Source organism: Amborella trichopoda, chromosome 11, assembly GCF_054954075.1.
Source record: "Amborella trichopoda isolate Santa Cruz 75 chromosome 11, AtrichopodaSantaCruz75HAP2 v2.0, whole genome shotgun sequence".
NCBI lineage: Eukaryota > Viridiplantae > Streptophyta > Magnoliopsida > Amborellales > Amborellaceae > Amborella > Amborella trichopoda.
Window position 1 is genome coordinate 46,851,537 of NC_142346.1, and position 21,826 is coordinate 46,873,362.

The 21,826-nt window shown below is 36.2% G+C and overlaps 1 protein-coding gene across 5 annotated transcripts; it reads right to left on the minus strand.

Moving 5' to 3' along the window:
• Positions 1 to 1,258: 1,258 nt before the first annotated feature.
• LOC18427720 (KH domain-containing protein) lies at positions 1,259 to 14,085 on the minus strand. 5 transcript variants are annotated; one of them, XM_088851103.1, is made up of 9 exons: positions 13,774 to 14,085; positions 13,000 to 13,273; positions 7,190 to 7,374; positions 5,867 to 6,052; positions 5,517 to 5,612; positions 5,315 to 5,386; positions 4,867 to 4,983; positions 2,886 to 3,702; positions 1,259 to 2,233 (listed from the first exon to the last, which is right to left on the minus strand). In XM_088851103.1, the coding sequence occupies exons 2-9, from the start codon at positions 13,262 to 13,264 to the stop codon at positions 1,689 to 1,691; spliced, it is 2,283 nt and encodes a 760-aa protein (XP_088707229.1). In that variant the 5' UTR covers positions 13,265 to 13,273; positions 13,774 to 14,085; the 3' UTR covers positions 1,259 to 1,688. The 5 variants fall into 5 exon arrangements, with proteins under 5 accessions (XP_088707229.1, XP_088707230.1, XP_088707231.1 ...); XM_088851104.1 differs by having other exon boundaries at positions 13,000 to 13,319; positions 13,774 to 13,951; XM_088851105.1 differs by having other exon boundaries at positions 13,753 to 13,949.
• Between the last annotated feature and the right edge of the window lie 7,741 nt (positions 14,086 to 21,826).

Here is a 21,826-nt window from a genome sequence, read left to right on the forward strand (position 1 = left end):
TTCATTTCCTCAATGTCATGGAGTTGGGCTAATCCAGCACTTGACTGCCAACAATAAGGCATTGCAACAGTACCTGCAAATTTCATAGGATCTACCAAATGCATTTGTGTGTGCATGCATATGGCAATGTGCCAGTGTTCTGATATTGTGTGACAATTACCAGCACATGCATGTGGGATGAGTAGATGCGATACACATTTTCGTTGGCTTCGTGATGCACAATAAATTCTTCATAATTCTTCAAAAAATCATATTATACAAGCATTTTTAGAGTAGCATTTGGCAAAGAGAAAGAATTGATATAATCCACCAGGCTACAGAAAACCATAATCTATAGGGGTCATCACCGTTTAATGAAATTATGAGAGAGAGACTCCTGCTCTCATCCCATTTAACGGTGTTGGTCCCCATGGTTTATGGTTTTCAATAGTCCATTGGACTTGGTATATTCTAGCTCTACCCCCAGCAAAGTGCATGATTGCGTGACAATGTGACCAAGCATACGTCATATGTGCATGACATGAATCCATGTATTTGAATCACTACCAAATACATGTATGTATCTGCATGTATATAATCATGGGAGCATTGTGTATTTATGGCAGGCATGCATGCATGCATGTGCATAAATGCATGCGAGTTGGGTGTCAGGGAGAGAATTAATACAAGAATTTCCTTATGGTCGTAGGCATGTTATTTTCTTCCAACAGTCATCAATAGAGCATTTTGAGATGGAGGTCAAGGTTTACATCACAATCAAATCATAACAAAGCAGTAAAAATACAGTGAAACTAGCAGCGATCAAGAAACCGACAGAACCTTAGAGAGTGCCAGCAGGGGAAAAAAGCAGTGACATCGGCAAAAGAAGTCCAAAAGTGTACGAACACGTCTTCCCGTATATACGAGGTAAACACTAAAGCAACAAAATCGTATGAACCAAACCCATCAAAGAGATAAAAACCAATCAATGTGTCCCCAATTTATTCTACCATCATTACGGGTTCATGCACTCAACCTCGAAGACTCCATAAACATTAATTGCCACAAACTTCAATTGCCATGGCAAGAAAAGACATGATGTATAGAAGTTTCAGTATACTCAAATACATAACCAAGATGGCAGAGAGAACATGCCATGGCAAGAAAAGACATGATGTACAAGAGTTTCAGTCTACCCAAATACATAACCAAGATGGCAGAGAGAACATGCCAACAAAAACAAATATTGAAGAAAAGTAGGACGGACATGCTCTACACGTACATGAAAACAGTCATGCATATATGCATATTCCAATACACATCCATGTTTGCATTCAAGCGATAACATCATGAAATCCAAAGAACCACAGCATAAAGCCCACAAGTAATACCAAAGTACAATGACAAGCTACATAACCAGTCTCATATAGCTAAATTACTTCTCATCCCACTACTACAAGAACAGAATCAGATTGCCTATGACAAAACTCAACCGAAAGACAGAAAAACAGGTTCCATGACAACCATACGTCTAAAACCAGGAAGAAAAGAAAGAGAAAAAGAAAAAAAGAACAAAAAATACCACCTTTACGAAGAGATCAAAATATCGATTCATGCTAAAATTCAAGAGGAAATAAGGATACCTGCAAGTTCACTCCCGCTCTTACTGCGACCCTAGAAAGAATGATGCAAGGATTCTGCCAATAATCTTAAGAGTGGTGGCCATATGCTTGGCTTGCGTCATACTGGGTATATCCTGGTTGAGGTGATAAGCTCTTCACATAACCAGCCTGGGCGCCTCCACCATAACCACCATAGCCTGACTGAGCCACCGGTTGCTGCTCATAACCCACCTGGCTTGGGCCAGGTTGGGCATAACCAGGTTGGCCACTTGCACCACCAGGGGCTGGACCATGTGCACTATTATATGCCACCTCAGTCGGTGGTGGTGCACCATAGTTCACATTACTTTGAGGGGGTTCTGCATACCCCGGTTGAGAAGATGGATATTGACCATAAGCTGGCTGTCCATAATTACTACTTTGCCCTTGACCATAACCTGGTTGATTAGGTGGTAATTGCTGGTTGTAACCATCTTGAGTAGCAGGTGGTGCTGACCCATAAGGATATGAGGGCTGAGATGTTCCATATGATGGAGGTGTATGCTGTGAGACATCTCCAGGTTGGGCTGGCCTAGGAGGCCCATAAGAATGAGGTGCAGGAGCCGGCTGTGGCGGCCCATAGCTAGGTTTACCTTCATAGATAAGATGATATAAACTCAAAAAATGATGGTTATAAATATAATATTATACAACCAAAAAAAAATTAAGTCACCATCTACCCATAGATCCATTGCAACAAAACATTGATATAAACGCCATTAGATGTTAACTACAGCAACAACATAAATGGTAAACAAAAGCAAGGTCATTGGGAAACACAAAAAGAAAAACCAGTTTACCATTTTTTTGAGAATGGTAAATTCGCAATTTATCCAGAGAAATATCTTTAAGTCAAAAAGAATAAATTAAATCGCACGGGATTGTATTTCATATCAGCAACGCATATAAATTCTTAATACATACTGACTTCCTCATAGGTCATCAAATTTCGTCCCTCAGATTCGAGCAGCAACCTGTTAAACTGGCTCAATGCTGGTTGAAGGCAACAAGTTAAAGCTTAATTCTTCTCTATAATTAGCAGGTTAAAGGTAGGGCAGCCAGTCAAAAAGGTTGATCATGCATCTCGAGGGGCAAGGTTTGAACAAGCAGAGGGGAAGCACAACAAATAAAGCATTTATAAACAGCCTAAGTAAAATACAATCCCCAAAAGAGTTGACCTAGTTGGCAGTTGAAAATTGTGAGAAAAAATAATTAAAAAGAATCACATCAAGAAGATAACCTTACCATATGCTGGTGGCTGTGAATAGCCAGGTTGAGTGTACCCCGATGGAGCGGGTGCAGGTTGAGAGTACCCTGATGGGGGAGGGCCTGATTGATGGTAACCTGATTGGACAGGCCCCATCTGGGAAGGGTACCCTGATTGTGCGGGCACTGGTTGAGAGTAAGCCGGTTGGGTGGGGGTACCACCTGACTGAGGGTACCCAGCTTGAGAGGAACCCGTTTGGGCGTACCCTAATTGTGGTTGGTACCCTGCTTGGGGGGGTCCCGCTTGTGAATAGCCTCCTTGAGCATCAGGATGAGGGCCGCCATATGGATGCTGAGTTGGAGGTGGTTTATCGTAGCTTGGGTTCTCATATCCCGGTCCATAACTTTGTTGGGGTGGCACAGATTGAGCATATGGAGGGTTTTGGGGGTAATCTGTAGCATGGGGTTGTGTATAATTGTAAGGAGGTGGCACATGGGCTGGTGTAGGATTGGCAGTTGGTGGGGGACCAGAGGCTAAGGGTTCTGAGGCTTGAGGGGGTTGTTGGCTATAGTAATCATAGCCTCCAGTTTGACTAGTAGTTTGAGGGGGCCTTTGTTCCCAACCTGGAGCATAGCTTCTTGGGGCTTGTGGAGGTGGGTAACTACTGTAGGTTGGAGGCGGATATTGAGAGGATTGTTGGGTGGTAGGGTAGGGTCCACGTTGTTGATAATCATACGTTGTTGGTTGGGCAGGAGGGGGTGGGCGTGCCTGCCATTGAGGTGGTCCAGGGGGTCCACGAGGGCGGTACGTTTGTTGGGGGTAGCCAGTGGAGAGAGATGGAGGCCTTGTAGGAGCCTATAGCAATAAGGAGATAAGAAAGAAATGAGTGAGATACAAAGACATAAAATAATATGAGAGGACAGATTCCCTGAATGCTACAGGTTTCAATTATCAATATTAACTGGATTATAATTAACTTGATTATCATACATTCTCAAATATTTATATAGTCCTTTAGTAAACATTCTCAAATATTTATATGGTCCTTTCATATGCTAATGGAAGTAGCACCAAGGACCGTATAGGTTTCAAAACAAAACAAAAATTTGTTGTTCATTTCATATCTAAGTAGATATTGATCAGATAATGACACAGGAAGCTCTCACCCATCACCATGAAGATTGAATAGTGGCTAAAAGAAATGCATTTAATTTCACGCATAATTCCTTCCTCAATAATAACCAAGAGCTTTCGACAGCTTACATCTCTCAGATTTAAGGGGAAAACATCATTACAAAAGTCTTCAAATATTTACAGGACATATGACAAACTAGGCCAAAAGAATGATATGCTTCTCATGTTTGATCGCAGTTTCTCGCAAAGGTGCCTAAAAAAGCATCCAATGCAAAGTCTTTTCACAGTAACCCTCATGCACACGAAAAGTTTTTATTTTTCATTTGCGGATTTACTCTTCTTTTACAGGTAACTAGTACATTGCATACATTATTAGCAAATATTAACAACTTTCATACTGGACGACAAACTAGAAGAAAAACAGAACAAAAAAAAGTAAGAGAAAAAAGTACACAAAAACTAGGATATTTTCACTTTTTTTTCTTAACAGCTATACCCTCCTCCACCTCTTATTTATTTAGAAAACATTGTGGTTTTCTTTTAGGTATTTAGATACATGGTTATTTATCACTATTAAGAAGGTAATTGTCTACCTTTATTATTTAGAAAACATTGTTATTCATCAAACCATAGCTATGAAAACTAATATCATCAATGCTTCAACAAAAACATTAGTCTTCAGTAAACAAGAGCGCCGCAAACTCAAATCAGCGGTTTTTGGAGTTCTCAAGATAATTCTCACTAATACATTAACATTGGCAAACAAGTGAAAAACTAGCCCATAGTTATCAGACGTTCCAAATTAACCTTAAGTATGGGACCAAGAGAGTCTGAATGATGCACTACATCAGACAAAAGATAAATAACCCATGCTCCTTCACAAACCTGATTCATTACTTCCTTGATCATTTCTTGTGCAGTCTCAATCTGTTTCTTATTTCCAGTCACACGTACAGTTCTTTCTTTAGATACATCACCCTCTGGAAGATGCTGTGGGATCAACTACAAAAAAGGAATAAATATGGAAAAAGTTAGATTTAGTTATAGCAAAATCAGTGGTTGAAAAGAATAGCATTTTTCTGCTTAGCTTTTAGGCACGACACAAAGTCATCTCATGGTGCATAACTGCATAGGCAACCCCATTTTCGAAAAAAATTTAAATTTTAAAATAAAAATAAATCTTACAATGCATACTAAACCCCCCAGTGAATCATTTTGAAAAATCTAAAGTATGCCTACCTTTCGCCAATTGAAAAAAGAAGGAAGAAAACTTAGTTACCCAATGATTGAAGAAACAACTCCCTATTAACAAAAACAAAAGAAGTACACTTACCTGTATGCGAGCTCCAGATCGCGTCTGCAGATTCTTAATGGTTTCACCTCCTTTACCAATGATCAATCCTACCTGCAAAATGTATACATCAGAATTTTATGATGCAAAGTTTAGCTGGTTCTAATATTTTGCCCCTAAACCATAGTCAAAATGGGTAGGCCTTGTCAGGAGAATTACTATAATGGTCGGAAATAGAATTCACCTTGTCATTTGGAACCTGTATCTGAACTTGCTCTCCACCAGATTGTGCGGTACCGAAACCCCTAGCAACAAGAGCTGGGGAACCCCCAGCATCAGCCTGTTGAATGGAGAAAAAAGACACATAGTTCAGGAAAAAAAGCACCCCATATATATAGAAACGCTCATATATGCATACGTACATATATGACAATATGATATAAATAGAAAAATATTTCAAATGGAAAATACACCACTTTCCATCACCTTCCATCATTCATCAGATGGTGATGAAACCAATGGACTATGAGAATACTATAGTCCATTGGACTAAAGTATATTTTCCTAAACTTAGGACAGAAATAATCAGAGAACCTCCGCAATCACATCCTTTATCAGCTGCTCCGCCTTATTAATATTCTCTAGAGTTCCTATCAGTTCCACTGGCCTAGTTGAAGCATGTGGATCAGCATCAGCATCTCTTGTGATTTGAATTTTCGCCCCAGAATTATATTGGAGATATCTGATAGTATCCCCAGCCTTTCCAATGAGAACTCCAACCTGGAAGGTAGATAAATGGTTCCAACTAAGTGAAGTGTTAACAGAGTTCAGGCAAAATGCTAGTTGATATGAAAGACTGACATTGAAAGATATACCCATTATTGGCAGCTTTTCCAAATTTCAGAATTTATAACATTTCCAAGTACATTACTGCCTCTCTTTTCCAGTTCTAAGTATTCTCAGTCACATTTCCATGGAAAAATGTAGCCTTTATAGCTATAGTTAGTGCAAGATTTCTATATCTCTCTCCTATTTTCCAGATATAATTGGGCCACACACTCCCTTCTCGAATCAAAAGAACAATAACAAAGATAAAACATTTCTTTCCAAGAGTTATATTGACTAAAATTCAGCCATTTAGCTTCTCCTTCCCATTTTTCTCTGAAATAATGACAGTGACCAAGTCATTTTAATGGCATCTCCCATTTTTCTCTAAAATGTAATCTCCCATGTACTTCACCAGCATCCTATCCGCCTAAATCTTTTTATAGGCTTCCTGTGAAAAAATTATAAATTGCTCATTCCTAGAAATAGCAAGAAACTCCTCAATAACTTAAAAAATGATGGGAAGGTCTGACAACTTCATTTTTTTAACAAAAGGTATAGCAACTGCTTTCGAGCATGATTGTAAAGTTAAAGCTTTTGAGAGTTTTTTTTTAGTTAGTAATTTTAGACTCTAGTTTCTCCTGAAGTATGAAATTTTATTTTTATAGTAAGATCTCTTCTTTTTGCCTTTATGCAGGTATACCTCTAACATGCCTTCAATTTATGTCTTTATCCATTACGTTTCACCACAGTTTTCAAACTTTTTTCATTGATTAACCCTCACAAAATAGAACTTATCAAAGTAAGACAAAAATCAAATATAAAATTGAACCATTTTAAAAAAAATAAAAAATATAGGAAAATTACCACCCCCACCATCAGTTACTGATTACATAGGATGGTGAAAAGCTGTACAATGGTAACTGTGTAACTAGGAGCCACAGTTAATTAATCTCCACCATCCGTTTTTAGGAGTAAAGAAATATATGGCAGTGGTACATTGCATACTTTCTTGATACTCATCAGAAAAAATGGTATACTTTCCATTAGGAACTTCAACTTTATAGTGGGTGGTTGTGCATTGATCACTACCTTGCCATTAGGAACTTCAACTTTACGAGAAATAGGCTGAAGATCCAGTTTAGGTTGCTCTTGAACAGGAGGGATATCAGCTTGTGGAGGAACACCAGTGGACAGCTGTTGGGGAGTCTCCACAGGAGCAGGTTGAGAATTCTCTGAAGGAAGCTCCTCAGACTTATGCACCTCTGAGCCATGTTCTGCAAATGAAGCACAAGATTGTCAACCATATAGAAAATCAACAACTTCTACTAGGAAAGTAAGGCTCATTTTCGATGAGCTCCTAATTTGGTATCAGAACATGTCAAAAGAAATCTTTATAAGACACATATAAATCTGTAAAAAAATTGAAGTAGAAAAACAGGCTATATAACACAATTACAAACAGCATATGTACACAAAATATAAATGCACATATGGATGTGCATATATACGTAAGCATGATTGTGTATCATGATTTGAAGACAGAGGAAAACACCTGAGTGAACTCGACACAGGCTGGTCCTATATAAACTGTAGGACATGTATGTTTGTATATACAGAAAAATCTCCACGATACTTTAGCAGACCCACAAGGACTTGTAAGCCTCACAAGTCTATACAATTTTTTCTAGGGTTTTCTTTTTCTTTTTTTATGAATAACAGTAATTAAGAGAGTGATAATTGACCAACATTTATATTCTGGGCAAAAGAATATTCCAAAATTCGTTGTTATGATCTATGACCACCAGAGATGATTTCTGGGCACTATCTTTCACCAAAAGATTCAGTAACAGCATTGCTTTTCTCTCAATGAATGATGGAAAGAAACCATGAGTTCATGATGCTGAAATAATCTTCAAAACAAAAGTTGTGTGCTGCCATGGGTGCTCTGTGCTCCGCTCTTTTCCTTTCCCATGTAATTTTGTTGGCTGAGTCTCCTTCAATTTGGATCTCCATCCAGTTTGGAAGCACCCATGACACATGTCAACCTTGTAGGTTAGACTCACACCACCGCCTCATTGAAGACATGTACTCCTATGGGCCCCAAGCAAGACTTGATGATTCTAAGAAAATCTCAATACACACCACCCACTCCAGCTGGGAGAGATGACCCTTTGTGCTCCCACCGGAATCAAGTTCACTAGCTCCTACTGGATGAATCCATCTCGAAAATCGTGAATCCCTCTTGCGATAAATCTTTGAGATATCATTCCAATCTTGATATAACTCTGTACATGAATATCCTCAGAACTCCTTTCCAACAAAAACCTTAGATATGAGTGTGGCTTTACACGATCTTTCAGCATGACGCTTATCTTTGAAGAAGATTCTGTTCTGTCCAAACCATATTTTCCCCAGCATGGCTAGAATACACAATTTCCATGGGGTCAATCCTAGCTTCAGTAAAAGAGGATTAAACCACTCTTTAATCAATAGCTCAATTGAATCTGGTATGACCATCCTGTGTCAAACAAGTGCAGCATCCAGGAACAAATAGTGTAAGAACAGATGTTATAGAGATTCTGCATCTGTTATGAACATAGTGCATCTGTTTGGATTTGTAGTCCTCTATGCATAAGATGGCCTACTGTTAAAAACCTTATCTAGAGTGACCAGCCAGCCAAAGCCTGAGTTTTTGATGGTGCCAGAATCCCTCAAACCCTGCTACATACTGCACTGCATTTCCTAGAAGCAAAACATACTGCACTGCATTTCCTAGAAGCAAAACATACTGCACTGCATTTCCTAGAAGCAACCAGGAGAGAACTGTTATAAAACGATTTGACCATGAAATCACTTCTGCTATCTGGTCACTGTAGCATTTTATCTTCGTTCCTTGGCATAAACAAGAAGTCCATTAACATTCTGAGACTGATGAGCTCTTCACTTCTTCATCTAGGGGTCTTCTAAACTATTGCATCTCGATCGCAGCTAATGGTGAAAAGCCTTGGATATCAGGCTTTGAGTGCTGTATGTTTGATCCAGAAATCCCTCTTAAAAATCATCATCGCACGAAACCAAACTTGCATTCGCATTCTTGATTTTGTAATAAATTTCACCCTAAGCAAATTTACTCCTTTCCAAATCCCCTATACTTGTGCACCCCTTCTCAAGGGCTTCACCAGGCAGCCTAGACTTTTCCTCAGCTCAAATAGAAAAAAAAAAAAACCGAAAATACTTCTCTTTTCCAGTTTTTGTTCACTCTTGACGTCCCTTTTGTGTGTGTGGAGAATGATCGGTAAGAGGTTCCTTCTCTGTTTAGTGGGAGTTCCCACTTTTAATACTCGAGCTACCTTGCCCCATACAACAGAGTGGGTTTTCCACTTTTTCTTTTCCCTTCATCAAGACAGGCTGAAATTCCAGGAATACAATTGGAAATCAGAACTTATCCTTTCTAGCTTGAATTCCTAAATCCTTTCCTCAGCTTCTTTAGCTTGTTTGGAGGCTAGTATTTGAGAGGGCTAAATTCTTATGAGCAGAGTAGAGAGTATGAGCAGTTTGTTGTGTTTGCTTTTATTGTTCCCTTAACAAATGTGCAAAAAATTACAGCAAAATAGAATGAATTACAATGGAGGAATGAATGCTTTAGTGCATTGTGAAATCATGTCATGTATTAGCTTTCTTATTTTTCTTTCCAATTTCTGTTTAGATCACTATTGAAATCCTAGTTGCATGGTGACTGGGCATGCAGAGGTGCTTCTTTCTTCCCTTTTTTTTCCACTATGTAATCAGTTGGGTAGCCCACAAGATCATCAAAATTGAGAAGCCATCAAATACAATCTACATTTCCTGGAATTTGAAATTTGGTTATGAAGATCCAAGATTCATGAACCTATTGATGGCTTATCACAGCTATAATTGCTTCTTTCGGTTTGAAGTTTCCTTTTTTTCACTTCTTTTTCTGGTTTGATTTATTTTTGCTAATGGCTATGTGAATGGCTGCTGGTTTATTAGTTCATTGCTTTTCAAATCTGTGGTTGGTTTTGTATGGTTGGCTCTAATGAGGAGGTTAGTTTTAACTTTTAAGCAGATCGTTAATATCTCAATTTCTAGTACAATAAATTGTTGATGCACACTCACACAGTACAGTAATCAAACAACAGACATAACAAGCTTCAATAAAAGATACAAGAACTACCCAATCATGCTTGTGACTGGGAGGAATTAAAATCAATCTACAAAGACAGCAATATTGTCCCTTTTGATCTAACTACAGAGGACATCTTCTGGCTTTAAAACGAGGAAAATATAAACTTGTGTGTGTGTCTTGTAAGGAAATCAAATTCATGCACGAAGTGAGACCGGCTTGAGATGGTAATGAATTGTTCTCAACAATCTTGGAAATGAATCTACCCAAAAAAAAACAATCTTCGAAAATAATCAAACTCAACCTTATGTCACCATTGAGAATTTCCAAAGCAACACAAGTATGGCATTATAGTTAACGCCACATTTATTACCCTTGTCCCAAAGGTGAGAGATGTGGAGTTCAGATTTTTACATGAATAGTCCAGTTGTGAAATATATAACATCAACAATTTAGTGACCTAGAGACAGAGAATATCATCTTCTTAAAACTAACCTCCTCCATAGAACTAACCCCAAAAAACCAATCACAGATCCATTGAAAAGCAACAAGCTAACAAACCATCAGAGGTTCAAAAAGCCATTAGCAAAATAAATGGAACCAGAAAATGAAATGAGAAAAAAAAATCGCATGGAAAGAAGCAATAATATCCGTGATATGCCATCAAAATATTCATGAAAATGAAACCAGGATCTTCATAACCTAAATCAAAATTCTTGATTATTTCCCCTTTTACCATTTAGAAGAACCTCTAGAGTTGTAAGACTTGCAGGGTATAAGTTTCAAACTGAGTCACCTGACCCACACTCCCATGAGGCACAGGCAAGGAACTTTAGGCTGCCTGTCCATGATTAGACATACACACACTGACACACACATAGAAAGTGGAACGAGATTTCTAATGTTATCAACTATGCAGTTCGTGGTAGGGAAAATAGGTATCCCAGTTATGAGTTAACAAAATATTCTAATAAACTTTATGAAAAGGGATTTTGTGGTATAAAAACTTTAAATCTCCACATAATGAAAAGCTTAGAAGCTCCAAAGCCATATAGTGGAAAGGAAAAAACAGAAGAAATCAAGAAAAAATGAAGAGTGATTTTCTTTTTGAAGAATAAGAAAACAAAATAATGATGATAAACTGAAATTATTTTACCATAAATTAATAAAACAACATATTTTCCAAAAATAAAAATGCTATGAATGGCTCCACTTCCAAATTCTTGTCTCCTCCGTCAGTAGTGAGCCTACAATCTACCAAAACCAGTAAAAGAAATAAATAAAATGTTTAGTAAATTATAAACATTAAAACCAAAAGATTTTTTTTTTTTTTAGAGGGAAGGTTAACTACCAAAAGATTAATCTTTGCTTGGGAAAAACAGGCAATAAGAGCATCCAAAAGTTATTCACCCACCATAGCCAAGAATTGGACAAACATGTTTTGGCACAACAAAATCATCTCATGATAAAAGAACTACCATAGTCAGAATACATGTTAGAGAGAGTAAGAAATTCAAGCAAGCATCATTGTTCCCTAGAGAACTAGTAAGAAAATTCCAAAGAAATATCCATATTTAGGTTAATAACTATAATCTAACACAAACAAGCATATCAGATCATTCTAGAGAGGAGATTACAGGTAGATGATAAAGGCAAAGAATATGATCTATCTAGGCATATACTTAAGTATCTCCTCAACTACAGTATAAAATTTGTAACAAGAAGTAAAGGGTAATGTTATTTGAGCTGGTGTATTGCTCAGCTCACAAAATCAAAAATCAAATACATGCTTGAATCATGGGAAAATAAAAAATAGAATGCATGCATGAACCATGGGAAATATCGCAGTAATTTGAATTGGATACTTTCATCAGATCAAGAATCTCAAAATAAACAAGTACAAATTTCTGTTTATATAAGTGAGAAAGTGTTTCCTCTTGGAAGCAATATACAAAGAGAAAGAGATACAATAGCATATCAAAGATTTCACATTCTGGGTCCACTTAATGATTAAAAAATAAACCAGCAACCACTGATGAGTAGGATTTTCCTCAGATAACACTGCGAGCATACTTGATTTCTAAGTGCTAAACAACCAATATGATATCTCATAACCAGACATTATCGTTTTCCTTTTTGCTATCTGATTGGAAGTTATGAAATTACACACGCACGCACACACATGCATGTATATAACAAAAGAAATATACACACTAACACACATACATAGTTGATCACTGATAAATAGGCTTTTCCATAAATAACAATGCGAGCATACATGATGACTTCAAAATGCTAACAACCAATATGATATCTCATAGGTAGACTTGATCTTTTTCCTTTGTACTATCTGATTGCAAGTTATGAAATTAAGATTACAGATATGTGCGTATAAAAAAGGAAGTATATACACATATATACATATGTTTGTGTGTAACAGAGGAAACTATCAAAACTCGGACTCATGAAATTCCTTATAGTGAATATAGAAAACAGCATTTTACTATATTCCTTATCTTGAGATAATGAGTTCAGTCTTTGTGAAACAATGCCCATCAAATATTTTACTTCTGGGTTCGAACAATTAAAAACCTATAAAGGAAAAAAAACAAATATACAGTAACTAGCACATAAAAAATAATAACCAAAATAGTAAAAATAATAATAATAATTTTACAATACTTTCTCAGTGTTTCTAAGAAAATCACTCTTGAAAAAATAAAAATAAAACACATGAATTAAGAGGAAAATCTACCAGGCTCGTCACTTGATTCATCAAGACGATGCTTCTTAACATCACTAGAATTTGAGAGGCGATAATCTATCTCTTGAGCCTCTGGGATAGGGTTTTGATTCTCTTCGTTGGGAGCTTCAGAATCACCCTCGTTTTCAGTGGCATGTTTAGGGCTAGAAACCCCATTTTTTGTAATCTCAGGAGCCTCTATATCATCAATCTTCCTCTTTTTATCAGAAACAACTGGTGAGGTAGCACCCGCAGCAACAACATCTTCTTCAGACATCGCTGAAATCTATGGAGAGAAGAAAACCCAATAAATTGATGGAAATAATGGGCGCCTGGAAAAAGGAAAGGATTTTGAATCTGTGTTAAGTAATGGAAAACCGAAGCCTAATGGGTTTCGAATGGGTTCTGAAACTACATGAAAATTTAGAATATGGTAGCTATGCACACATAAAAATAGAATGAGAGAGCGAGATAGAAAGATTGAAGTGCAAAATAAAATACAGTAAAAAGCACAAAAAAATAAGACCAATGAAACAAAATGAAGATATCAATGGTCAAATGGGATAAATAGCCTTCTCAAACTAAGAGATAGCACTGAGATAGAGAGAGATATTACAGCTATAGGAGAGAGAGAGTAACAGGGGATGTGAGGATGTTAAAAAGCTTTACAAAACTAGGGTTTTGGGATTATAGAGAGAGAGAGGTGGAAGCACGAGAACTAATAGAATCTTAGAGAGAGAGAGAGAGAGGATCGAGATAACGCACGGAGAGGTTTTTCGAGCAAACCTTATGGAAATAGGGTTTTGGGGCTATATAGTGCAGTAAATGGAGAGAATTTTATGTATTGGTACTCGAAGTTCTGAGTACTTGTTTGTAACAATGGTAAGTGGTTTTAAGGCGGTACAGCGATGGAGCCAAGCGAAGTCCGAAGGCGTGCCTAGCCAAACTAGGGTTTGGGTCCCAAAATTCGACCCGTGGCTGGTCCATTAAACTATGACTGGTCCATCCGTACAGGGCTGGGCTGACCTATTGTAAGTACTGCTGGGCAATGTTCTCTAAATCCTTCGGAACTTGGAGAAGGTCTCTATGGTCGGTATCAACTCTATTGTTGATCGGATTAGTTATACGATATTTTTTTAAAAAAAATAAAAATTATAATTAATAATATAAAATATATTACGATTGAATTAGTTACACAAGATTTTTTTTAAAAATAAATATTATAATTAATAACATAAAATATATTACAGAGAAAATATATTAACCGGCCTCAACCTTGTTTAACCTTCCCTGACTAGTTAAAACTGACTCGCCCATTCAACAAAACTTGGTCAGACATTGTTTTAAGTTTTAACTAGTTGTCAACCGATCTTGAAATTTCACTTGATCTAGACTAAGGTACTATTAGCGGTCTGACAAGTCCGGCCATGCATTCATGTATGGTCTTGATAACTATGCCACAAAGTTCAAATTATAGTTATCAAGATCAGGCCGGTCAGTCCAACACGTCTGAGGTCTTGGTAGGTGCTTTGCTTAATCTTGTCCAAAACAAATAATCAAAATCAGTTAAAGCAAATGTTTGACTAATTTGGCCGATAAAGTGGGCCCTTTTATACCAATTTGTCCTGTTAAATTAAGTTGAGCAAATTTTAATAAATTTCATATCTTAAACTAGTATTTTTAGTTTTTATTCCTAATCAACTAGGCTCTAATTCCTCGTCTTCGATTCAACTGCTAATCGAACCAAAGTTTGGTCTCATCCAATTTGCTTAATTTGGTTAGGCTCTCATTCCGATTTGCGCAATCCAGTAATTCTGAGTCTCACCACTACACATGCCATATTTATAAAAATGGAAATATTGAAACATTGAGAAATGAGCAGATAGCCATATTTCCTTATCCAATCTAATTAGGGGATTCTCAAATCAGGTAAGCTAATTTATTTTTCTGAGTAGATCAGTAAGGAAGGGGATGGGAACCTAAGGTACCACGTTGTTCTGTCCTGCCACCCTACCTGCTTAGCCATGAACGCATTCTTAATTGGATAAGATTTTTTTAAAAAATATTTATAGCAGTGTTTCGAGACTCACTAGCCTGAGGCGAGTTATTTGGACGAGTCTAAGTGGACTACCTCGAGTACTGCACAAAGGCAAATGCCTTAAATTTTTTTCTTAAATCAAAATATTAGGACAAAGAATAAAAATAATAAAGGTCAATTAAAACCAACAATGAAATCATTTCCTATATATATATATATATATATATATATATAAATCCAACTAAGCTAAAAAAATATATCAAAATGGATATTAATAAAATATTAATTTACAATCGAGGACATCTAAAGAATCCAAAAAATATATATAAAAACATGGCAAATGATTAAAAAAACTCATCAATATTTCCAATAACATCAAATTCCAAACAAATAATTTATACAACAATATTATACTTTCACATACTTCTTAAGGATTATCATATTGCGCATATTTGTGAAGGAGCAAGATAGGAAACATGAAGGAAAAAGTTTATATAAGGTTGCAACCTTAAAACGTAGAATTACAGATGCACCTAAAAAATCCATCGGAGAAGGTTGTTTTAATGTTGAAAAACACTCTAATTTATCATCTCGACATTGAGATGTATGAATGCGAGAAGAAAAAAGAAAGATTTTGAGTCTCAGAAATAGTGCATCTTGCAACATATTATCTAGACCATTCATTTTCAATATTTTCATTTGTGTCTAGATCTACTTGATTTTAATTATTTTTGGAGTTTAAAATTTTATAACTAGATATAAAAATAGATTTTCAGATGATCCTAATAAATTTTTATACCAAAACTATATGTTTTGATAAAATTTGGTGGTGCGTCTTGATTGGATTGTTTAAGGTTGCAACCTTGTAGAAACCGCACCCAAATATAAAATGTAGCATTTTTCGCCAAGGCCATTGAAGATTAATTAATTCGCATGAAGGGAATAAGATCTAACGAATCCATCACTAATAAACAGTAAAAGGAAGCTTTATGCTGCCCTGATGTTTTGTATTAGCATGCCCCTATTACTGGGGTGGTGAGCTAACTTTCCCTGTCTCTTCTTTAACGAAGGGAACCTTACATTTAAATGGTATTCTAATTTTTATATTTAAAAATAGTCACACATATTTCATATTTTATAAAATTAATTATTTTGTTTTAAGAACACAAACTGTATTTTAAGTTTATCTCTTTCTCTATATATCGGATAAATCACTAAGATTCATTTTCATTGTTTTTTTACATGAAGCTATTATTTTATTCTTTTTAATCACCTAAATGAGACATTCATGTGTGAAAATTTTAAAGGCCAAGTATCTGTACATTTAAATTATGGAACAATCTTCACTATAGAGTAAGCATGTTGTCTCGCATGATCATTTTCCACATATATGAGTACTGACAACTTGTCTAAACACAAATGGAGATAATGTTCAGCCCTATTGGTAGGCCCACATCACTAAGCCCGACTGCCCCAGTCCATTTAGGCTAGCTTCAAGCCCATACCAAGATCTATTGTCCTATTCAAAATGAATCAGGCTGGGCTGGGGGGCTTGACAGGCTTAGTCATTAGGCCCAAATCAAATGTACTTGTGTCTAGCCAAGGTGAGCTGAGTTAAACTGGTGTGACCCATTAAACAAATAGCATACTAAAAAATTTAATTTTAAATGGTCCTTAATCAAAGGTCCATTAGGGTATGATTTTCAAACATGATAGTATACAATGAAATCATTTACTTATTATGCAAGGATGTCACAATTTCTTATAACCATCCAAAGTTCAAAGATTAATTGTGACCACCTTGTGCAGAAAGTAAAGGGTCTCATTGTATACTTTTCCTTATCAAATAGCCACGACAACAAGCCTCATAGAAGCATATAATTATGATGTACATATGCTATCCGGAGTTAACACATCTTGTGTCGTTCATTTGTAAAAGACAAGCACAAATAGCTGGCTTTGAAAATTAGCACAAACAAAAGATAAAAAAGGGGCAGTATACTATGAGACTATGTATTTTTTATGCAAGGAGATCACACTCACTTTTAGCCATTGGATGTAATCCAATGGATAAAGTGTGTCACAATATTCAAAAAATCTTATTTTGGACTTTGTGCCTAAATAATATCACATCCTCGACTACTCGAATTTAAATCTAACGATCAATGATGATTGTAACATCTTTGTATAAGAAATAAAAGGTATCATTACATGCATTTCCAAATAACAATAGAATATGGCAGTCGCGAAACGTTGGGTCAAACCGACCCAATTACTTGATCAATTGGTCATAAGATGAATCGACCTGTGACTATGAATCTTGAGTGGGTTCTTTGTGCTTTAAAATGAATGGACGTGACCCAATTACTTGATCAATTGGTCATAAGATGAATCGACCTGTGACTATGAATCTTGAGTGGGTTCTTTGTGCTTTAAAATGAATGGACCTTGCGCTAGACATGTTACAACATCATTGTAATGAATGGCCAGGATGAGTTCTTTGTTCTATTGAAGGAGTGGATGCAGGACTATCTTGCCCATCTGTCGATGAGAATGGACGGTGGATGGCTCATCTTCACCCAAATTCAAATGCCCTTTTCTTTGCAAATTCTCATGAGCCATTAATTGAAAGGTTGGAGTAGCCAATACAAGAGTAGAAGCAAAGCAATGGAAGTATAACAAGTTGGCATGTGGAAAAGAAAGAGAGTTTCCTCTTGACTTAGAGCTTCTCTATTACTAAATCCTAACAACCTATTCTCCATTATAAAGGGCAAAAACACAAAAGTCTAACGACTCTGCTACTTTTCCATGCCATGCATCATCTTTCTTTTGGCTTTTATCCAATTACTTAATGCTAAAAGATGATATGCTCCTTACGGAGCATAACATACGCTTACTCCCTCGAGTAAAATAGTGACCGAAATTTGGAAATGTGACCTCCTAAACCTAGTGACCGACCTAAGAAGAACGTTACTCTCTATACCTACCTCAAAAGATAAATTTATCAAAATACACTTGAAGTATAAACTATTTTAGCATTTTTCTACCCCTAAAATTTCTTCTATTATAACCCATGATTGTTGTCCTTTGATGGGATTTTTAAAATCAAATCAAAAGAAAGGGGTAAAACATGCAACAATTCATCTCCTGATTGCATTTTGATAAATTTCCCCGCAAAAATAACGTCCTGCAACCGAACAGTGACCATCCAAATTTTGGTATAGTCAGATTTGACTCTTTAGATACTTAGAATTCAGTTATTCTTTGAAAATACTTGTCTAATGATTCTAGAGTGGGTGCCCAATTCTATACATGAAACTATTGTCCAGTAAGTATTTTGTCCGAGGCACCAAGTGCATAGTGTACTCCTGTATGGTCATATGCTTCCATTTTGTCATTGCTTCCATTATTGCATTAGAGGTGCACACACAAACATGGAAAGTAGTTAGAAAAGATAAGGATAGGTAGTTAGGTATCCCCAAAAGTCCACTGGACTTATCATGAGTCTAGGTTTTTTCCAAATTCCAACCATCTAATTTCTTTTAAAACTTTTTAATTTCCTTGATGCTATAAATAGATGGAACCTGCTCATCAATCTCCCACCTTCATATTTGAAAGCCAATTGTTGTTTGTGTTATTCCCATTCTCTCATCTCCTTATCCAATCCCTTCTTTAAAGAGAGCCATGTATGTGAGAATCTTGTACAGTCTAGTCTTTCTTTCTATCTCTTGTGCTTCTCTAAAGCTTTGCCATTTCCTGCTAAAACCACTGCTAAAACCATTGATTGGCTAGTAGGTGTGGTGGTTTATCATAATGGGTGGCCATACAAGATGTTGTATACATGTCTCAATGTAAGAAGATATATGGATTGATTTTTTGATGTATTTTCAGGTTGTTTGTCTAGAACTCATTCTTTTGCTTTTGTATCTCCATTTCTAAGTAATTAAAAGATTCGATGCTCCCGCCGGTATAAGCTCCCTCAGTAGAAAACCTATATCGGAGTAGTTTTAGGACCACGAACTTCCTAGATGTAGACTCCTCAATTCAGCTACCAGCCACCAAAAAAAACGAAAAGAAAAGATAAGTCATATGCACACTGAAAATAATGAAGTCCTAAGATTGAGTGAAGACCATCCAAAATTTTGGACATATATATATATAGGTGTTTAGAAATTGGAAATCTTTTTTTTTGTTGGGTTTGAAAATATGCATCCAATGATTTTTCCGAACTTCTTATTTGAATTTTGATGTGGTAATTTAGATTTTGAGTTTCTATGCATATATGATTGTGCAAAAATTTAAAGAAAATTGAGCGGCCTCTATTTGGTATTGGATACTATTTTTTTCAACATAAAGGGTTATTTCCTTAAATTTTGAATTCTAAAAGTACTCATAAATAGGGGTTTACCCGAGGGAATCAATACATGAGATGCTCAAGTGGAACTGCAGAACATATAATCATTTAGGTCTTCTTTCATTAGTGTATGTGAAATTGGATACTTGGTCTTATTCATTGAGTTATTAGGGGTCTAATAAGAAAGAGAGATAAAAGCTTGGGGCATGCAGGAGTGCAATAGTCTTATCGAAATCATAAAATGCCCTTTCCTGCCCTTTTGCAACCACCTCATGGTACTGGGCCTTCTCCTTGTTAGGTATCTCCTTTCTGATACCACAAGATCTTGATAGCATCATTGATCATCTTGCTGTGATAGGTATTCCAAAAAAGGGTGTTGTGTTGTGGAAAATCTTCAAAAAGTGCTATTCTTTGGAATATATGGCTAGAGCGCAACAAAATAACTTTTGAGGGGGTGTCCCTGTGTGCTGAGCGGGTCAAGGACCTTATTTTGCAATCTCTTTGAAAGTGGTTTTATGTTACCCTTGATGGTAAGGGTGTTTTTCGTCGGATACTTATGTAAATCTCAAAGCTCTAGTTAATTCTTGTCTCTGCCACTAACCGACCGAACAGGATCTGGGTTGCGCCTCCAGAAGGCTGCCTCAAACTTTATTTTGATGGTAGTTATTTTGGTAACCTAGGTCCAACTGGTGTTGGAGGCCTGCTGCGAGATAGTTCATGAGGTGTGTGCTTCTCATTCTTAGGCCCTTGTGGCTCCACTACCGCCGATCATGCTGAAATGATGGTTTTCTTTCGAGGTCTTCAAATTGTCATTGACAAATGATTTATTGGAGACATTGTAGTGAAAAGGAATTAACTAAATGTCATCAAATGGTGTAGGAGAGATCAAAGAGTACCGTGGTCCCTTTTCACTCTCTAGATCAAAATCCAAAATCTTTGTGCGGCACCATCATCGAATATCTCTTTTATCTACACCCTCCGGGAAGCAAATGCCAATGCATATGGTATTGCTAAAATGGGTGTCTCCTTCCCTTTCTACTTGTTTCCAACTCTATGATACAATTGTAATTTTATGCTCTTTAAGCATCTTTTTAATAAGATAAATGATCATATAGGACCTTTCCCCACCCATGTGGTAACTTTTGTGATACCCATGTGATAATTTTTCTAGAAATCTGTGTTAAATTTAATGGTAATCCTTTAGGGTCCTACACATATGGGTGGCGGAGGGTCCTATAGGATCATTACTCTTTTAATAAAAGCTTACAATATTTGTTAAAAAAAAAAAAAAAAAAACATAATTATAAATCCATGGCACATGTGAAAATTCATGGGAAATCATGAATGAGATGTATAAGTCAATGCCACCTATGGGAATTCATGTATGAGATGTACAAATCAAGGAAAATGTTAAAATAAGGCTAAGACCATGTGAAAAAATTAAGGTTGTACCTCAAATCTCATTGAAATTTGTACCTTTGGTGTTGGAAAACTCTTAAAATGAATCATCTAGGCATTGATTATTGTGAATATGAGGGAAAAAAATTGATTTCAAGCTCTAAAATAATGCGTCTTATAACCAATTATCTATACCCTCCATTTCTTTGAATTAAAAATTAATTTATAACCTAAATATAGTGCATATTGTAATCAATTATTTGGACCCTCCATCTCCTTTTTTTTGAATCTACGTATTCGTAAGATCTGTACCATTTCTAGAGCGTCAAATTTTCATAAACAGATATTGATGATTTTTAAGCCACTTGGGGGTTAGCATGTCACAAACTCAAAACTTGTGTATTCTCTACTGAAAAATTTTATACAAATATTTTCCTTTATGTATGATTGCGTGGAGCCCCATGCTATTGAAGACAATTCATGAAAATGATACCTACCTTGGGTGCTTAGACGACCTTTTTGTGAAGGTACGAGAAAGAGATAGACCTTATCTCACATAAAGGAGATTTCTCTTTGTGATCACGAGCAAAAAGGGCCAAATTTTTTAATGTCAAGGGAACGGCTGAGAATTTACCCCATTCGAATCCGAAACCTAAATTTTGGATCCTATTTGGATATGGGTATGGATCTAGATTCAAATATTAATTAAGATTGGATTTGGGCACAGGTGGATCAAATCCAGATCTAACCTGATTTTTAAAATTATATATTGTATATAATGAGACCATTTACCTTTGGTTTAAGGAGGTCACAATTACAACCATCCAATATGAAATCTGATAGTTTGGGTGTGTCACAAAGTTTGAGAAAAATTATTTTGAACTTTGAGCTTGTTCAATGAAATAAATGCAACTACCCAATTTCACATCCAATGGTCAAGATTAATGGTGACCACCTTGTACCAAAAGTAAATGGTCTCATCATATACTTTCTCATATATATATATATATATATATATATATATATATATATATATATATATATTGTTC